The 21,040-nt window shown below is 41.2% G+C and overlaps 1 protein-coding gene across 1 annotated transcript; it reads left to right on the forward strand.

The window, feature by feature from the left end:
* LOC102159807 (putative zinc finger protein 840) lies at positions 232-14,856 on the forward strand. Its single transcript, XM_013985442.2, has 6 exons — positions 232-595; positions 3,211-3,337; positions 3,925-4,020; positions 10,030-10,214; positions 10,346-10,426; positions 14,830-14,856. The coding sequence occupies exons 1-6, from the start codon at positions 566-568 to the stop codon at positions 14,854-14,856; spliced, it is 546 nt and encodes a 181-aa protein (XP_013840896.2). The 5' UTR covers positions 232-565.

A 21,040-nucleotide genomic window follows, 5' to 3' on the forward strand; every position in this document is an offset into this window, starting at 1 on the left:
TGGGGAATTTTCTGCCTTAACCTTGACCTGACCATCCTACATCCCCTAATCCTTCCTGTTTCTAACATACCCAGCACCAGAAGGGCTGAGAGCCCTGCAGGCAGTGGCTGGCCTTGATGGGGAAATGAGAAGACTCTGGGTGTGATGACCTGGGCTCTATATAAGCAGGCTCAGGGGTCGGCCGCTTGCTGGCTGTGCCGGGCTGACCTCTCCAAGAAGGTAAGTGCACACGATGCTCTCCTGGGAGGCGGGAAGTTTTGCTCAGGGCAAATCTGGGAAATAGAGCAGGAGGCTTTGGCACGTGGGGTTAGGCCCCTCATACCTGGAATTCCAGCTGCTGCAGCACCATGTGTGGGCTCCCTGGAAGGCCCAGGGGAAGAGGGGAAAGCTGAGGTTAGGGGCTGTCGTGCATTCCTGATTTCCTTTGTGTATGTGTTTGAGTGATTGTGATTTAGGGTGGGGATGGGGTTGGGGCTGTTGGTCTCACATACTTCTGCCTTCGATTTTAAGGTGAGACTTCTCGAGCCTACTTTGCTCTGAGAACAGAAGGAGGAAGAGGAGAAAAATGGTTCTTTCGTTTCTAAAGGTGACACAGGTGAATTACTTCTGAGTTCCTGCCTAAAATACCGACTTACAGGTCTAATAATAACAGTTGTGTGTCTGGGGCTGAGAGAGACCACTGCAGGCCTCGCTTCTGGCTTCTGCTGGTTGCTGGCAGTCTCTGGCGCTCCCTGGCTTAAAGGTGCATCACTCCTGCCTCTGCCTGTACCTCAACACTGTGTTTTGCCCATATTTCTTCCGAGGGTGCACTTCTGCCTCTGTAGCCAGATTCTCCCCTTTATAAGGCATCTGATCAAGGTCCACCTGAATCTCATTTAAACCTGATTCCTTCTGTAAAAACCCTATTTTCAAGTAAAGTCACATTCTGAGGATTTCGATGCATCTTTTTCAGGGACTGTTATGAATCCATAAAAGACTGATACCAAAAAAAAAAAAAAAATCAAAACACTTCTGGGAGAGAAGTTTCTGTTTCTTTTGTGTAGTCATTTCAGTTTTTCAAATCCAAATTGCCTTCATTATTAAAAGCTAGCTTCCCTGGGTATAGAACTCCAGGTGTGTGGCTTCAACCAAAAGCCTAGTCACTGCATTCTCCGCTCTGGCTGGACTGGAATCCCACTTTCTCACCAGCACTGTGTGACCTCCAACACTTCTGTGTGACTCAGTATCTCAACAGTTGTGCTCACAAGCCTGGCCCCCTGCAGGTAGAGTTCCAGTGTCAGCCATGGCATCGAGGGAAATCTTCATACAGGTGTTTAAGGCTTCCTGTCCTCCAAACCCCAGCTGTTTTGGAAGCGCCAAACTCTGACATCCAATCCCTCCATCCAGCATCCAGATCATGGCTCTCGACTTGGGTCCTATGTCCCTGCACTGTGGCTCTAAATGTGCCATCAAAGAGAAAGCCAGGATGACATGTGCTTTTCTTCCATCAAAGATCACAGCCTTGAATAGGCTGTCTTCCAGGGTTAAACACAGTGGTTTGTATTTTTATCTAGTTTGTTTTCACTCTTTCACAGAGTGAAAGCAACTACTCCATCATGGCTAGAACCATTTTTATTTTATTTTATTTTTTGTCTTTTCTAGGGCTGCACCCGCAGCATATGGAGGTTCCCAGGCTAGGGGTCTAATCGGAGCTGTAGCCGCTGGCCTATGGCAGAGACACAGCAATGTGGGAACTGAGCCGCATCTGCGACCTACACCACAGCTCACAGAAATGCTGGATCCTTAACCCACTGAGCGAGGCCAGGGATGGAACCCACAACCTCATGGTTCCTAGTTGGATTCGTTAACCACTGTGCCACCAAGGGAACTCTGTAATTTTATAATTTTTATTTTTTCCGTTATAGCTGGTTTAGTGTTCTGTCACTTTTCTACTATACAGCAAGGTGACCCAGTCACACATACACGTATACATTCTTTTTTCTCACATTATCATGCTCCATCACAAGTGTCTAGATAGAGTTCCCTGTGCTATACAGTAGCATCTCAGTGCTTATCTATTCCAAAGGCAATAGTTTGCATCTGTTAAGCCCAAATCCCCAGCCCACCCCACTCCCTCCCCTCGGCAACCCCAAGTCTGTTCTCCATGTCATCATGGCTAGAACCATTTAAAGTACAGTTCAGCCTGACCCCATTTTTCAAGGTCTCCCTTGATGCTTCAGCCCATATAATTTCAATCTTTATCAATTCACACTGTATGGCATTGAACAAGTGACTGTACCAATCAGGATTTTCCAGAGAAAGAGAACCAACAGGATATACATTATCTACCTATATATAGAGATAGTGACTTTATTACTATTATTCTTTTTCTTTTCTTTTCTTTCTTTTTCTTTTTTTTAGGTCCGCACCCAGGACATATGGAAGTTCCCAAGCTAGGGGTTGAACTGGAGCTACACCTGCCAGCCTACACCTCAGCCACAGCAACACAGGATCTGAGCTGCGACCTACACCACAGCTCATGGCAAGGCCAAATCCTTAACACACTGAGTGAGGCCAGGGATCAAACCTGCATTCTCATAGATGCTAGTTGTGTTCATTACCACTGAGCCATGACGAGAACTCCCAAGTGACTTATTATAAGAACTGAGTCACGTGATTATGAAGGCTGAAAAGTTCCAAGATCAGCAGTCAGCAAGCTGGAGACCCAGGAAATCCAGTGCTGTAGTTCCAGTCCTGGTCTGAAGGGCTGAGAATCAGGGAACTGATGGTTTAAGTTCTAGTCTGAGGTCTGGCAGGCTTGAGACTCGGCAAGAGTGGTGTTTCAAGTCCACAGGCAGGAAAAGACTAATGTCCCAGGCCAGTATCTGGGCAGGAGGAGTGCCCTTCTTATTCCACCTGGCTGGGAATCTGACTTGGAGGCCTTCAGTCATAATCCCACAGAGAGCAGCTCCAGACCACGGACTCCCCACCCAAACACATACACCCAAAGTATGTGTCTGAAGCTGTTACTTTTTCATGAGGGTAAGTAATTTTGCCTTCCCAAACTATATAAGAACAAAGTACATTTCTTACAGTTACCATTGTGTTTGTGCGTGTGTGTGTATAATTATTCCTTATATTGTGTCTGCTTCCCTATAATGGACAACTTGGAACATATCTACCAAGGACCACATGAAAACGTGTATACCAATAAAGCATAAATTATTTCAGGAGTCAGTGAGATTTAGAGATGTGGCTGTGGTCTTTTCTTCAAACCAGTGGGTTCACTTGAGCTTTCAAGAGAGAGAATTGTATAGGGATGTGATGCTGGATACCTGCGACTACATTGCATCTTTAGGTAAGCAGATCTTTCCTTGTTTAAAACTGCCCAGGGGTGGGGGTGGCAGGGGCGGGGCAGAGTTCCCTTGTGATGCAGCTAAAGATCAGGCATTGTCACTGCAGCAGCTCAGGTTGCTGCTATGGTGCATGTTCAATCCCTGACCTGTGAAATTGCACAGGCTGCAGACTTGGCCAAAAAACAAAACAAAACAAACCCCTGAAACTGCCCAGGTTGGCATTTTTCCTTCAGTGTGAGTATCTGCAAAGCCCCTGAAAATGCTTGGCTGAATTTCAGCTCGATTTTCCTCCATACAGTATTGGCTCTGTGTGATGTTAGGAAAGGGCATTTTTATCTAGTGATGATGGAAGCTTCATGTTCTCCTTCGTTTTCCAAACCATCACACTGTCCTTCACAACCATGCCTCTCGGGCTAGTGTATGCCTACGAAATGGCTGGGGATCTGTTATAAAGGTAGATGGTCTTTTTTTTTTTTTTTTTTTTTTTTAATAAAACAGTTGAGGTGATAAGGAGGTTCATTATCACCCAAAGTGTAGGTCTAAATTCTGTAATAACCACAGCATGGTCAAGGTTATTTATCTTTTTCAGGACACTGGATGTTTAAGGGAGAAGGGATGTCCTCTTTGAGGCAAGGGAAGGACCCCTGGATGTTGGAGAGGGAGGTGACAAGTGCTCCATGCCCAGGTAACTGACAAGCAATAAGCTGTCACAGCTCACACGGCAACTGCTCAGAGTAACGGGGGCCCCTCAGGGGAGAGGGAGCTCCCCATGGGCTTCTAAGGAAGTCTTACCTTTAGCCAACATTCGTCCCCCCTCTCCCTGTACTCCTTTGGTTGTACCTCCAGGTTTAGGATACCAAATGGTGTGCTGATAAAATTTTGCCACTTAAGTTGTCTGAATGAAGGGATAGAAGAAAGAATAGTTGAACAGGTTAAATCACTTATCAGTGATTAGAATGAATGAATCAATGGATGGGTTTGCTCAGAAGAAGGTCCTGAAGAGTTCCCTGCCCAACCTTCCGCCCCTATTCAGGAAAGAGTTATATGGAGAGGGAACTGTCTTCTCTCTACATTAGATTAAGATTATAGGTTGACTGGATGTAGAATAACAAACCAGAAAAACAATCAAATTTACTGTCTAAATTGGACAGACATGACACAGCCGTCATTAATAGAAAGTAGAAGCTGCCAGAATGCAAGGTCGTGTAGGGCTCTCAGAGAAACACCTTAAGTTTCGGTGCACACGAGGGAGGGCAGGATGCCACTGAACACAGATTAATTTGGGAAGAATTGCCATCCTTCACCTTATTGGTGAATACTGCTCTATCTTCAGATGTTGGTTTTACTTTCAGGAATACATTTTTTTGTTTTCTCAAAGGTGTTGGCTCTATTTTAGATTAATTTATGCTGAACACAAAGATCTTGTCCAAATCATGAAATTTCAAGTGTATATTATTAACTATAGTCACAATGCTGTGCATTAGGTCCCCAGAATTTACTCACGTCATAAATTAGAATCTGCACACCTTGACCAACATCTCTCCATTTCCTCCACCCCCAGCTCCCCCTGGCAATCATGGTTTTTCTGTTTCTATGAGCTTAATCTTTTTTTTTTTTTTTTAAATGATTTCACAACGTGAGTTGATACAGTATTCCTCTTTTTTTGTCTGGCTTATCTCACTTAGCATAATGTCCTCTAGGTTCATCGTTGCTGTTATAAATGGCAGGATCTCCTTTTTTTATGGCTGGATAACATGTCATTGCGTACATACACAACATTTTCTTTGTGCGTTCATCCATCGACGGCCACTTAGGCTGTTGCCATATCCTGACTAGCGTGAAGAATGCTGCAGTGAACGTGGGCGTGTTTACCTCTCCCAGATAATGGTGTCATGTCTTTTAGATATATGCCCAGAAGTGGGACTGCTGGACCATACGAAAGTCCTATTTAAAAATTTTTGAGGATACTCAGCTCGTACTTTTGAAGTATTGCTCCATTATCCTCTTGCCCAACTGCTACTGCTGAAAATCTTAACATCAGTCTTATTCTTAACATTACTGGTGATCTGTGCTTTTTCTCTAGGAGCTTTTAGAGTTTTCATATCTGTGATTCTTAGAATTCACCATATTTTTACATGCTCTGGGTTTTCCTTTTCTATCTTGCTTAGTAGTCAACAGGGCTTTTCAATGTGCAGTCTTTTCATTTTAGTTCTGGGAACTTATTAGGTTGTTTCTTGTTTTTAAAAATAGTTGTATAGCCTGCCCTCTTAGCATGGTTGGCAGTGTGTCTGTCTCATTAAAAGTTTTGCTGAGGTATAACTGGCTTAAACTGCACATATTTAAAGTACGCAATTTGACAAGTTTTGACCTAAGTATATACCTGGGAAGGCATCTGGCAGTCAAGACAGTGAACACAGGAGTCACCCCTTCTGTCCCCTTCTAGTGCTTCCCTCCCAACCGTCCCTTCTCATCCTCATGGCTCCAAGCAAGAGCTGGTCTGCAGTCTGTCACTCTAGATTGCATTTTCTGGAGTTTCACATAAAAGATCATGTAGTATATACTTTTTAATTTGTCTGCTGCTTTAACACAGCATAGTTATTCTAAGGGTCATTAGATCAGTAGCTGATTTTTTTTTTTTTTTTTTTTTTTTTACATAATGCCATCTTTCACAGGCATTTGGGTTGTCTCCAGTTTGTATCTGGAGAATATCTTTTCTTGTAGGTGGTTGTTGTGTTTTTTGTTTTTTTTTTTAAAAGGGCTGCACCTGTGGCACATGGATGTTCCCAGTCTAGAGGTCCAATTGGAGCTGCAGCTGCTGGCCTACACCACAGCAATGCCAGATGTGAGCTGTGTCTGCAACCTACCAGGATCTGGCCAGGGATTGAACCCAAGTCCTCGTGGATACTAGTTGGGTTCATTCCCTTTATTCCTGCTGCACCACAATGGGAACTCCTTTTCTTATAGTTTTAATTACTCCTTTTCACCTAGAGTGAAAACACTGCATGGCCTTTGGCATCTTTGTAAAAAAAAAAAAAATTCAGTTGTTTATATATGTGTTCATAATATTCCCTTACTACTCTCTCTCTCTCTTTTTTTTTTTCTTTTGTTGTTGTTGCTATTTCTTGGGCCGCTCCCGCAGCATATGGAGGTTCCCAGGCTAGGGGTCGAATCGGAGCTGTGGCCCCCAGCCTACGCCAGAGCCACAGCAACGCGGGATCCGAGCCGCGTCTGCAACCTACACCACAGCTCACGGCAACGCCGGATCGTTAACCCACTGAGCAAGGGCAGGGACCGAACCCTCAACCTCATGGTTCCTAGTCGGATTCATTAACCACTGCACCATGATGGGAACTCCCCTTACTACTCTCTTAATGGTTGTAGAATCTGTAGTTATGTCGCCTCTTTCATTCCTGATATTAGTACTTTGTGTCTTCTCTTTTGCTTTCCTGATCGGTCTGGCTAGGTTATCAATTTCAGTGATATTAAAGAGGCTGCTCTTTGTTTTATACTGGGTTTTTTTTTCCTGTACTGATTTCTTTTCTATTTCAATGATTTCTGCTTTGACTTTTTAAAAAATTATTTCCTTTCTTCTTACTTTGGTTTAATTAGCTCTTTTAAATTTTAAGGTGGAAGTTGAGGTCAATGATTTGCCACCTTTCTCCTTTCTAATATAGGCATACAGTGCTATGAATTTTACCCAAATACTGCTTTAGTGGCATCCAACAATTTTTTTTTTTTTTTGGTCTTTTGTCTTTCTAGGGCTGCACCCACAGCATATGGAGGCTCCCAGGCTAGAGGTCTAATCAGAGCCACGGCAACGCCAGATCCAAGCCGAGTTTTCGACCTACACCACAGCTCATGGCAACACCGGATCCTTAACCCACTTAGCATGGCCAGAGATTGAACCTGCAACCTCATGGTTCCTAGTCGGATTTGTTTCCCCTGCACCACAACGGGAACTCCAGCAAATTCTTAAATTTTATGTCTTCATTACTTCAAATACTTTTTAATTTCTCTTTTCATTTCTTGCTCAATCTGATTAGTCAAAAGTATATTATTTACTTTGAAAGTATTTGGAGGATTTCCCAGGGATTTTTCTGTTTTAAGTTCTAAATCAATTCTATTGTGGTACAAGAACATACGTTGTATGATTTCAGTCTTTTTAAGTTTGCTGAGACTTGTTTTGTGTCTAGAATGTGGGGTGTCTTGGGAAATGTCCCTTCTCACTTGAGAAGAACGTGTATCCTGTTGAGTGGAGTGTTGCACAGATAATAACTAGATCTAGTTGATTGTGTTCAAATCTATCATATTTGGTAATATTCTGCTTACCTCTTTTTTTTTTTTTTTTTTTTTTTTTTTTAACGGCCATGCCCTCGGCAATGGAGGTTCCCTGGCTAGGGATCAAATCAGAGCTGTAGCTGCCAGCCTACACCACCCCCACAGCAATGCCAGATCCTTGTCTGGGACCTACACCACAGCTCACTGCAATGCTGCATCCTTAACCTACTGAGCAAGGCTAGGGATTGAACCTGAATTCTCACGGATACTAGTACGGTTCGTTAACCACTGAGCGAGCCACCATGGAAGTTCTCTGCCTACATTTTTAATCAATTACTGAGAGAGGGGTTTTGAAATCTCAACTATAAATTCAAATTTATTTCTCCTTGATACCTTTTTTTGTATTGTGTATTTTACAGCTCTGTAGGTGCATAAACATTTAAGATTGCTCTGCTCTTAAGTGACTTCTTTATCATTTATATAAATTTATATACTTAGCACATAGTTATGATTTCTGGAGTTTTTCATTCCTTTGGTTAAATTCAAATTTGGTATGTCTGAAAAAATGTCTTTTCTTTCGGCCTTCACTGTTGAAAGGGCTTTTGCTGGGCACAGAATTCTAGTTGATAGGTTTTTGTTTTCCTTTTAATATATTAAAGATTTTCCTATTTTTTTGCTTGAGTGTTCTAACGAGAACTCTGATGTCATTCTTACCTTCACATACAAGCATCTTTGTTTCCCCTCGGGTTGATTTTACAGTTTTCTCATCACTGACTTTGAGCAATTTGAGTAGGAGGTGCCTTGGTGTGATTTTCTTCATGTTCCTTCCGTTTGGCTTTGTTGGGCTTCTTGGATTTGTGAATTTATAGTGTTCATTGTGTTGGGAAATCTTTTGGACATTATTTCCTTAAATATTATTTTGCTAGTCCTTCCTTGGCCTTTTCCCTCTTTCAGAGATTCCAGGTGCCCATACATAAAGCCATTTCAGGTTGGTAAATCTTCTAATCTTTTTTTTCCCCATTATGTTACTTACATTAAGATTTTTAAAAATCTTTTGACTGTGCTAACTTGGGAGTTACATATTCCATTTCTTTCTTTCTGTTTTGTTTTACATATTCCCTTTCTTCAGTCCCTTTTCGTCTGGGTTCTCCAACCAGTTTCCCATGTTACTGTGTTGCCTTTGGCTGTATAATTTTGTCTTTGGCCTTACAAATTTTCTATAAACAAGCTATTATATTTCTTTAAATATTATATCTTCAAACCAGTTTTCACTTTGTTCTTTCAGCCCCTTGATCCTGTCTTATGTTGCAATGATTTATCTTTTAGACAATAATACTCCTGTATATTTTTAAACTATTGCTCTGTGTCCATATACTTTCTAATGACTTCAGTAGTATCTCAAAATCCAGAAGACAAAGGTTAACAGGAACCTATGCTCATTCTCCATGGTATCAATAATAGGATTTTTTGGGTATTTAACCTATCTATAATATTTTGTTATATTCTATAGAAATGCTCAGTTAACCTTTACAATTAAAAAAATTTCCTTGCAATTAACCCATTTTTAACTTAGATTTCCTTATTATCAAAAAAGATAAATGCTAGAAACTTATCTTTTTGTCCAACTGTGGGTCACAAGTTTGACAGAACCTAGGATTATTGAGATAGCAGAGAGTAACAATGTACTCATGCAATATAAGCACTTACTTGAGTGTGGTGTGTGTATACATAAAAAAATAGGGCTCCCTTTCATTTCTAAGAATCCACGCCTAGAATACATTTCAACAAGTTAACAAAGGGGTGTGTGTGTGTGTATAATATGTATATACAACTATTCTTGGTGTTCTCAGCAATAACAAAAATAAATAGAACTCAAATATCCAAAAAGAGTACTGATTCAATCAATAGTGACCCTGTCAAATAGTAAAATATTTGAGTAAAACTGATAAATCAGGTTACTATTTCCTCATATAGAGATCCCCAGTTTTGTTGTTCAAAGGAAAATATTTAAAGTATAGTCACTCACAAACTGCTGTATCTATACAGAGATATTTTAAAGGACCTTAGTGAAAAGAAGACTTTAATCCCTGCTTAGAATTTCATGTGCCTCTTCTTAGATTCTTTAAACTTTTCCATTTTTTGGTGATTACAATTTCAGTGATTCATTTTTCACAGGGACACGTATTTCAAGTTTAAAGACATTTTTCACTGGATGCACGTAGATCATGTCAATTATTCTCGAAGTTGGAGAACACATCTCTCTCACTCCTCCATGCCCACAAACCCCCACTTCTCCTCCTACCTCTCCAAAGTCCCCAGTCACTAAATCCTTCTCTCTCTGCTTCCCCACTAACTAATAATCTTACTGGTGGAGATGCCTGGATTTAGCTTTATTTTTCTCCAACTGTTTTCCCAGCAGCATGTGAACCAGCGGGGGTGGATTATCATGCCCTTTACGAATTTGTGGATACCTTCAGGCAAAGCGCTCACCACACTGAGCCTCCAAAACATTGCTCTCTCATTCAGCGCTATGAATGTGATGACTGCACCATGGCTTTCGCCCTCAGCTCACAACTGACTGGACATCGGCAGATTCACCAGGTAGAGAACGCCCTGGGAGACAACAAAAATGCAAAGCCCTTTAGGCATCCCATCTCGTTTACGACGCTCCAAAGAATCTGTATTCTGGGGAAAGACTTTGAATGTAACCAATGTGGCAAAACCTTTCACAGGGCTTCCAAGTTGATTCAACACCAGAGCACGCACAGCAGGCAAAAACCACACAAATGTGGCCTGTGTCGGAGGTCCTTCAGGTTTCTCTCATCCCTTATGACACATCAGAGGTTTCATGGCAAGAGGCCACATCTGACTCAACCACAACAAAAGTTATTTGTCTGTTCATTTTGTGGAAGAGCCTTTCACAATTTCTTAGAAAAAAATCAACACCAAAAAACCCACCGTAGAAAGAGGTATTACACATGCAGTCACTGCAAAAAGGACTTCAATCCGTATTCACAATTTGTCTTACATCAAAGAGTTCATACTGGAGAGAGACCCTACAAATGTAATCATTGTGAAAAATGCTTCAAAAGCCAATCAAATCTTAATAAACATGAGAAGATTCATACTGGAAAGAAGCCCTTTGCGTGCAGCGAATGTGAAAAGACGTTTACTCAGCTCATAGATCTTCACCGTCATCAACAAATCCATACGGGGGAGAAACCTTACATGTGCGATATCTGTAAAAAGACCTTTATCCGTTTAGTAGATCTAACTCAGCATAAAAGAGCTCATTCTGAAGAAAAACCCTACAAATGTAATGTTTGTGAGAAAACCTTTAAAAATCAGTCAAATGCTACTAAACACCAGAAAACTCACACTGGAGAGAAGTCCTTTGCATGTGATGTATGTGCAAAGACCTTTTGGGATTACTCCAGCCTTAAGCAACACAGAAAAACTCATACGGAAGAGAAACCCTATAAATGTAGTGAATGTCAAAAGCTTTTTAACCATAGTTCAAATCTTCATAAGCACATGAAAATCCATACTGGAGTGAAACCCTTTGTATGCAATCACTGTGGAAAAGCTTTTAGTCTAAACTCAAAACTTTCTCGACATCTGAAAATTCATGATAAGGAGAAACCCTAAGACTACAGAAGATGCAGAAAGGCATCTAGAAATCATTTACCTTTTACTAGAAACTAAAAATCTAAACCAAAGAGGTCACTGTGGAATTAGCCAAAGCAAGAACTCATCCTGTATGGACTATTTTAGAAATTTAAATACATATTGAAGAAATGGGGAGACATGATCAGAGATGTACTTTCAAAATCACATATGACTTCAATTCTTTGAGCAGAAATAGCAAAACGTGTTCTGTCACAACCCGACATCGGATAAGGCAGTTCCTATGGTAGGAAGTGGGCTAAGGGGAAGTTCAAAGGATGCAGTCAAAAGAACATACTCATTTTGCTGTTGGTTTATAATCTAATTTCACTGGATGAGTAAGGTATTTTTGATAGAGTAAAGTTTACTCTCTAAAGGTGTAAACTTTGGTACAGAGGAGGCAGCCCTCGTCTAAGTGTAAGTAAGGAAAACAAAAGCCATCTCTTTGGAACGAGAACTTCAGAGGAGAAGAAACTTTGCCAGTGGATCATGATTCAAAACACTAGAGGATCAAAGAGTTAAGAGGGTAGACATGAGGAATCCCAAGGTTGTGGGTCATGAGTGAGAATAAGGTTTCTGCTCCTTGTCTAAACAGATAGAACTCGGAGATATCCAGCCTCCCTGAAGAGCTGGCACCATTCTTGGAAGGGTCTAGAGAACCAAGAGGAGATGGAGAGATTGCAACAATTCTAGGACTTAGCTTCAGGATCTGGAGAATCTATTACTCGTAGTGTTATTTTAAGTTGATTTCCTGTATGTCTCACCAAACAAACAAAAACAAAAAACCCCCCACGCTGTTTTCTAGTACCTGCTAACACAGGTGTGTAACGTTGCATTCATTCCGGTCTTGTGTCAGAAGTCTATATTTTCCTGATTCAGTTCCTTTGATCATTTGTGGCAGCTTAGCCCTGTTGAGCCACGTGGGGCAGGTATGGTCTAACAAGTCTCTTTAGGACTGGCCTCAAGTTGTAAAAGATGATGGAAAGACAACATTCGGCTGCTTTTTTGAGGGTAATTCTTGTCTTTCTGCTCTCTCTGCCTTTCCAGATATTACAGTGGCTGCCACAGAGCTAAATGTTTGTGTAATCCTCAGATATGCCCTTGTCTTAGGCTCATTCCTTATGTGCTTTCTGTCTCTAAGAAAAGGTGTGTAAATAAGCTCATTTTTTGCAAATAACCTGTAAAACTATAATGTATTAAATTATATATAAGCTGAAAATGCAACTGAAGTAAGTTTGAAAATAAGTACAAAATAAATGTTATCAATACGATTATGAAATTGTAAAATGGTTATTGGGGTAAGAAAAAAATTGGGTAACTGGCCCCCTAACTCCTAATTTAGTCCTTAAAATTCTGCTTTAGAGTAAAATTAAACAGGAACTATTTTTGAAGTTCCCGTCGTGGCTCAGCAGTGAAAACCTGACCAGTACCCATGAGAACACCGATTCAATCCCTGGCTTTGCTCAGTGGGTTAAGGATCTGGCATTGCCATGAGCTGTGGTATAGATTGCAGGTGTGGCTCAGATCTGTCATTGCTGTGGCTGTGGCATAGGCCGGCAGCTGCAGCTCTGATTTGACCCCTAGCCTGGGAACTTCCACATGCTACGGATGCGGCCCTAAGAAGACAAAAAAACCCAAACAAACCAGGAATTATTTTGTATTTCAAATATATTAAAAGAGTTTCCAACATGACTCTTAATTCTAAAGTCTATATTATAAGGAGAAAGAAAAAGAAGCTTAATAGAACGTAACAGATTGCCTAGTATTCCAAATTTTCTGTCACTAGACTCAACAGAAACCTAGACTCCAATAAGAAATTTCTAACATATTTTTTTTATATTTGTTGCCACATTTCCTGGGAACTATCACTAATGGAACTACCACTAATTATAAGTCATAAGTCTGTACAAGTTATATGAAAAAGAAAGGATAAAATGATAGCCATTATGCAGGAGTTAAGCTATTCAGACATTCTCATTAGAGAGTTTCAGATGGCCAACAAGCACATGAAAAAAATGCTCCACATCCCTGATTATTAGAGAAATGCAAATCAAAACTACCATGAGGTACCACCTCACACCAGTCAGAATGTCCATCATTAATAAGTTCACGAATAACAAATTCTGGAGAGGATGTGAAGAAAAGGGAACCCTTCTGCACTGTTAGTGGGAATGTAAATTGGTACAACCACTATGGAAAACAGTATGGAGGTACCTTAGAAAAACTATACATAGAACTATCACATGACCCAGCAATCCCACTCTTGGGCATATATCTGGACAAAACTTTCCTGGAAAAAGACACATGCACCCGCATGTTCATTGCAGCACTATTCACAATAGCCAAGACATGGAAACAACCTAAATGTCCATTGAAAGATGACTGGATTAAGAAGATATGGTATACACAATGGAATACTACTCAGCCATAAAAAGAACAAAATAATGCCATTTGCAGCAACATGGATGGAAGTAGAGATTCTCATACTAAGTCAGAGAAAGACAAATACCATATGAGATCACTTATATCTGGAATCTAATATATGGCACAAATGAACCTTTACACAAAAAATAAAATCACTAACATGGAGAACAGACTTGTGGTTGCCGAGGGGGTAGGAGTGGGATGGACTGGGAACTGGGGTTAATAGATGCAAACTGTTGCCTTTGGAATGGATAAGCAATGAGATCCTGTTGAATTGCACTGGGAACTATATCTAGTCACTTATGATGGAGCATGATAATGGGAGAAAATAGAATGTGTACATGTATGTGTAACTGGGTCACCTTGCTGTACAGTAGAAAAGTGAAACTCTGTAAACCAGCTATAACAGAAAAAATAAAAATTAAAAAAAGTTTCAGCAGAAACTTTTCTTTCTTCTGGTGAAGGGTGAATACCACCCATCATCACACATTCAATATAGGAATCTGGGGAGGGGGCGGGGGACACATTCAGGCCAAAGCCACTGTTATTCTGTCTCATGTTAGAAAGGTTTCTAGGAGTTCCCATCGTGGCTCAGTGGTTAACGTATCTGACTAGCATCCATGAGGACGCAGGTTTGATCCCTGGCCTTGCTCAGTGGGTTAAGGATCCGGCATTGCCATGAGCTGTGGTGTAGACTGCAGGTGCACTTCAGATCCTGTGTTGTTGTGGCTGTGGCTGTGGCCAGCGGCTACAGCTCCAATTTGACCCCTAGCCTGGGAAACTCCAGCTGTGGGTGTGGCCCTAAAAAGCAAAAAAAAAAAAGGTTTTCATAATTCATACATGTTCTTTTCTGCAGGCTCTCCTTGTTGGCGTGGGTCAGGAGGCAGGTCTGCAGCTATTCTACCTCCCCAGGACCCTTCTCCCTTGAGTTACCTACACCATTTCTTTTACCTTTAGCACAACTCCTTGAAAGACTTGTTTCAATTCACTGTTTACAGTGTCTCCTCCCACAGTTCTTGAAACCACTTCATTCTTACTACAGCTACCTAAGGTAGCTAGCCTCAAAGATGGCCCCAGAAGCTCCCACCTCCTGGTGTTCATGCCCTTGTGTGGTCTCCTCCAACAGGGCATCAAGGTTGGTCTGTGTGACTGATGCAATACAGGGGTTGTGACAGCTATGACTTTCAGTGCTAGGTGACAAGGGAAATGGGGGCTCCTGCCTTTCTGTCCCTCAGATCGCTCGCTCTGGGGGATGCCAGCTGCCATGCTGTGAGGATACTATGAAGATGTCCATCTGATGAACTGAGACCTCCTGCTACCAGCTAGGTGAGAGCGCCATTGTGGAAGCAGGTCCTTTAGCCTCAGTCAAACCTTTAAATGACTGTAGCTTTGGTCAACATCTTGATTACACACTCATGAATGACCCTGGCCCACAACCGCTGAGTTATTTCCAGATTTCTGAACCACAGAAACAGAGTAAGATGACATATGTTTACTGATGTCTTTATTTTACTGGGGGGCCACAAGTGTGGCATATGGAAGTTTCCAAGCTAGGGGTGAACTGGAGCTGCAGCTGCCAGCCGGCAGCACAGCCACAGCAATGCCACATCTGAGCCAGCATCTGCAACCTACACCATAGCTTGTGGCAACGCCAAATCCTTAACCCACTGAACGAGGCCAGGGGTCGAACCCACATGGATACTAGTAGGGTTTCTAACCCACTGAGCCACAACGGGAACTCCTACTGATGTCTTTGAGTTGCTAAGTTTGGGGGTAATTTGTTACACAGCAATAGATAACTAATTACCCTGTGTTTCAGGTTGGCTTGTCTCTCAAAAATTCAGGTTGAATGCCTAACCCTTAGTACCTTATTTGGAGACAGGTTGTTGCAGATGTAATGAGTTAACATGGAGTCATACTAGAGTTGATCTCTAATCCAATATGACTAGTACCTTTATAAAAAGGGGAAATGTGGACACAGACATGCACACAATGAGAACGTCATGTGAAGTCTGGGGTGATGCTGTCACAAGCCATGGAACTACCAGAAGGTAGGAGAGGCCTGGAACAGATTTTCCCTAGAAATTTCAAAGGGAGCTGGCCTTGTCAACACCTTGTTCTCAGACTTCTAGCCTTCAGAACTGTAACACAATGGAGTTTTGTTCTAAATCACCCAGTTGGTGGTACTTTGTTGTGGCAACCCTAGAAAATGAATACACCCTGTATGTAATGTCTTTTCTTTGGCCACTCTTAATAAATTGGCTCTGATTTTTACGCATCTTGAAATTTGATTTTGATGTGCCTTGTGGTTTTGTTTTTATCCTGCTTGGGGTTCATTGAGTTCTTTGGATTTGTGGATTTAGATGTTTCATCAGATTTGAGAAAACGTCTCCCAACACATAGCTTTTCCATCTATATGATAATGAAGGAAAACAAGGCAGTCATGAGCAGAATCCTGTTCTGCCACATCACCCAAAACAAGTGGGCAAGAAGAACACACAACTGGACAGAGAGCTAGTATACAGACCTTAAACACACAAAAACAGCTGAAGGACACAAAGCAACCCACCAGTCTCATGTATAACAAACACTGAATTTTATAAGCATGAGGAAAAAAAGTATTAAAACTGAGGGATAAAAGTAGACAAAGAATATAGTTTTAAAGTGAAAGATAATAAAATTGCATTCACAATAGCAACCAAACCTTTGAAGTGAAGGAAAAGAGCAGGACTGGTGAACACACACACACGTACATTTACATGTGAGTACACATTCTTATATGTAATACACATCCCCATACTTACATATATATTTATACATATGTATATATGGATACATGGGCCAGTTGTACCAACTAAATAAACACACTTCATCTTTTGCATAAGGTGGCAGAGAGGCCAAGAATGAGTTTAGGGAAAAATCTCAGGGAAATCAGAATTTGAAAGGAACACATGTCCTACTAACTTAATGGCAGTCCTGCTTAACTGCATCTATACCTAGAAGGTAATTCTAATTGGCATTGCCGAAGCTTGTCCCCCCACCTCAGAATTTGGTAAGTGAATTCTAAAGAACATTTCTATGAACATGTTTATAAGAAAAAAATCCAAGAAAGAAGAAAGAAAACCTATTAATTGACATAATCAAATGACTGATAAACAGATGATAAATTAGAGAATACTAACACCAGGGAGACACACTTTCTAGATTCACACACCATTCATAATTCTCTCTGCTGCTCAAATCTGCTTATCTGTGCTATTGTCTAGACTTGGCTGCTGGAAGCTTCAGGATCACATACCAGCTGTCCTGCGTCCATCTCCCATTAATAAAGGTCTTAGGAAGGGGTTTCGTCGGCTCAGCTTTATTAAATGCTCCTCTGTGGTACATCTGCTGTGATACCAGGATGGAGTACCATGGTTAGTCCCCTTAATTACCACCTCTGCACATGAAGGGATTGGGGTCCATTACTGGAAGGCTATGGAGACAGAGGTAGAAGACAAAGCACAGCTCCTTTAATCTGAGAATTTAAAATGCCATAAATTGGGAAATCATATAAACTATTCAATTATCATAGGAACAACTGATTTTGATGTGGAATGAAAGTTAGAGCCTCAAATCTCATACTGTTAAGCAACAATGTAACAGCTTAATTTAACTTAAAGATTATCTCTTTTATTACTTTAAAAGAGAGGCCCACTTGGCATAATGTTTGAATTGCTGAACATTTTTTCATGGCACGCACTGAATGTTACAACACACGAACTTATTTCTTTTTTCCCTTTTTTTTTTTTTTTTTGGTGACTGCATCTGTGGCATATGGAAGTTCCCAGGGTGGGGTCGAATCAGTGGCAACAACACACAGTTTCACAGTTTCTCTCCTGTATGAGTTTTCTAATGTGAGAGTGACGGTTGATTTATGGCAGAAAGGTTTCTCACAGTAGTGGCACTTATTTTTTTATTAAGAATTTTTTTTTTTTTGGCTTTTTAGGGCTGCACCCATGGAATATGGAAGTTCCCAGGCTAGGAACTGAATTGGAACTAAAGCTGCCAGCCTACGCCACAGCCACAACAACGTGGGATCCGAGCTGTGTCTGTGACCTATACCACAGCACACTGTAAACTCCAAATCCTTAACCCACTGAGCGAGGCCAGGGATTGAACTGCATCCTGATGAATACTAGCCAGACTCATTTCCGAAGTGCCACAAATGGGAACTCCAGTAGTGGCGTTTATAAGATTTCACCCCTGTGCACATCCGTAGGGTTTTAGCACTATGTAAATTACTTGATTCATTGCTTTGTCAGTCATTGCTTTCTTGGCATTCACTCCTTGTGAGTTTTCTGATATAAAAGGAAGTTTGATTTGTGGTGAAATCTTTTCTTGCATCTGTTACACCTGTAGGGTTTCTCCCCTGTGTGTATTTTCTGATATTCAGTAAGAGTCCACAGCTGACAGTAGGTTTTCCCACACATGTCACACGCATAGGGCTTCTCTCCAGTATGAATCCTCCAATGTGCTCTGAAGGCTGACTCATGGCAAAAGGATTTCCCACATTCAGCACACACATACACCTTCTTCCCAGTGTGAGGTCGCTGGTGCTCCATGAAGAACTTCGGGCAGGTTTTCCCACATTCATTACACTCTCAAGCTCTCTCCTGTGTGTGTCCTCTGATGGTGAGTGAGGGCCAGATTCCGGCAGTAGGCCCTCCCACACTCATGACATTCATACAGTCTCTCCCAGACAGTTCTTCAATGCTCAAGGTATGACTTTCGGTTGACGGTGTGTCCACCTCCATTGCACTCATAAAGATTCTCCTTCATGTGCATTCTCTTATGTTCACTGTAGCGTGATGTCACAGCAAATGTTCTACCACATTTATTAAACACACCGCATTTCTCTTCAGTGTGAGTTCTGTGAGTATAGTGAGTACTGACTTATGGTGGAAATTTTTCCCCCATTTGTTACATATGGAAGATGGCACTCCTCTATGAGTTATCTGATGTGCCATGAGGGCTGCTTCAGTACATAAAAATTTTCCACACTGACTGCATTTGTAGAGTTTCACTCCTGTGTGAGAACTCTGATGAACAACGAGGGCTGACTGACAAGAAAAGGTTTTCGCACAGTCACCGCATTCACACCGAATTCACACCGTTTCTCCCCTGTGTGAATTCTCCGATGCGCAGAAAGGGCTGACTGACAGAAGGTTTCCCACATTCTCTACATTCATTTGGCTTCTCTCCTCTGTGAGTTCTCTGATGAATGGAGAGATACGGTTTCTTGCTGAAGGCGTTCCCACATTCCTTGCATTCATAAGGTTTCTTCCATGTGTGTGTGTGTGACCAGAAATGTCCAGTGAGGGCTGACTTTCGGAAAAAGGTCTTCCCACATTTGTGACACTCATAGGATTTCTCCTCTCTGCGAATTTTCTGATGTACGACGAGGACTCATTTGTCTCATTCAAACCTCATTTGAAGGTTTTACCACATTTGATGTATTCATCGGGTTGCTGTCCAATGTGAATTCTTTGGTGTCTAGTAAGGTTTGTCTTTACATGTAAAGTTTTCCTACAGTCATTACAAGCATAATTTCTCCCCTGTATGAGTTCTCTGGTGTACAATGAGGATGGACTTCTTAGAAAGGTTTTCCTACATTCATTACATTCACATGGTTTCCTTTCAGAATACACCCTCTTCTGTGTGAAGAGGTCTGCCCTCCGAACGTTTTCACACATTTATTATAATCAAAAGGTTGTTTCAAAGTCTGAATGTTCTGGTGCAGAATGTGATCTTCATTTTGACTTCTGGATTTCCTAGCTGGGTTGTATTTGCATGCTTTCATTCTGGAATGAATTTTCTCACGCTTAGAAGAGAGCAGTGTTTCCCCACATTCACTATATTCATCAGGAACCTTTTAAAAATAGCTTTTCTTTGCAACAGTTATTTCTGAATTAGTTCTCAAACTGTTTCCATGTGGACATATACAGGGTGTTTTTCTTGAGGGAACGATATTCATGCCCAGATTAAACGTTTTCCCAAATACATTAGCTCTCTCTGTAATCAGAGTTTTGCTGTTGAAGAATAACATTTACCTCAAATGTTTGCTTTGGATTTCCTTGTCCTTCTCTAAGGCATCATCAACTTCTAGGAAGGAGTACAATTAACAATAACTTGTGAGCTGTGACACATTTGCTACAAAATGAGGATTCTTTTTTTTTTATTTTTTTTATTTTCCCACTGTACAGCAAGGGGGTCAGGTTATCCTTACATGTATACATTGCAGTTACAGTTTTTTCCCCCACCCTTTCTTCTGTTGCGACATGAGTATCTAGACATAGTTCTCAATGCTATTCAGCAGGATCTCCTTGTAAATCTATTCTAGGTTGTGTCTGATAAGCCCAAGTTCCCGATCCCTCCCACTCCCTCCCCCTCCCATCAGGCAACCACAAGTCTCTTCTCCAAGTCCATGATTTTCTTTTCTGAGGAGATGTTCATTTGTGCTGGATATTAATTCCAGTTATAAGTGATATCATATGGTATTTGTCTTTGTCTTTCTGGCTCATTTCACTCAGTATGAGATTCTCTAGTTCCATCCATGTTGCTGCAAATGGCATGATGTCATCCTTTTTTATGGCTGAGTAGTATTCCATTGTGTACATATACCACATCTTCTGAATCCAATCATCTGTCGATGGACATTTGGGTTGTTTCCACGTCCTGGCTATTGTGAATAGTGCTGCAATGAACATGCGGGTGCATGTGTCTCTTTTAAGTAGAGCTTTGTCCGGATAGATGCCCAAGAGTGGGATTGCAGGGTCATATGGAAGTTCTATGTATAGATTTCTAAGGTATCTCCAAACTGTTCTCCATAGTGGCTGTACCAGTTTACATTCCCACCAGCAGTGCAGGAGGGTTCCCTTTTCTCCACAGCCCCTCCAGCACTTGTTATTTGTCGATTTATTAATGATGGCCATTCTGACTGGTGTGAGGTGGTATCTCATGGTAGTTTTGATTTGCATTTCTCTTATAATCAGCGATGTTGAGCATTTTTTCATGTGTTTGTTGGCCATCTGTGTATCTTCTTTGGAGAAATGTCTATTCAGGTCTTTTGCCCATTTTTCCATTGATTGATTGGTTTTTTTGCTGTTGAGTTGTATAAGTTGCTTATATATTCTAGAGATTAAGCCCTTGTCAGTTGCATCATTTGAAACTATTTTCTCCCATTCTGTAAGTTGTCTTTTTGTTTTCTTTTTGGTTTCCTTTGCTGTGCAAAAACTTTTCAGTTTGATGAGGTCCCATGGGTTTATTTTTGCTCTAATTTCTATTGCTTTGGGAGA

Source organism: Sus scrofa, chromosome 17 (genome assembly GCF_000003025.6).
Source record: "Sus scrofa isolate TJ Tabasco breed Duroc chromosome 17, Sscrofa11.1, whole genome shotgun sequence".
Lineage (NCBI taxonomy): Eukaryota > Metazoa > Chordata > Mammalia > Artiodactyla > Suidae > Sus > Sus scrofa.

Coding starts and splice junctions, on each gene's coding strand:
- LOC102159807 (XM_013985442.2), top strand. CDS start 566: ATGGTTCTTTCGTTTCTAAAGGTGACACAG. Junction 3,338..3,924: donor CGACTACATTGCATCTTTAG/GTAAGCAGATCT, acceptor TATCTTTTTCAG/GACACTGGATGTTTAAGGGA. Junction 10,427..14,829: donor CTGTGTCGGAGGTCCTTCAG/GTTTCTCTCATC, acceptor CTCCTCCAACAG/GGCATCAAGGTTGGTCTGTG.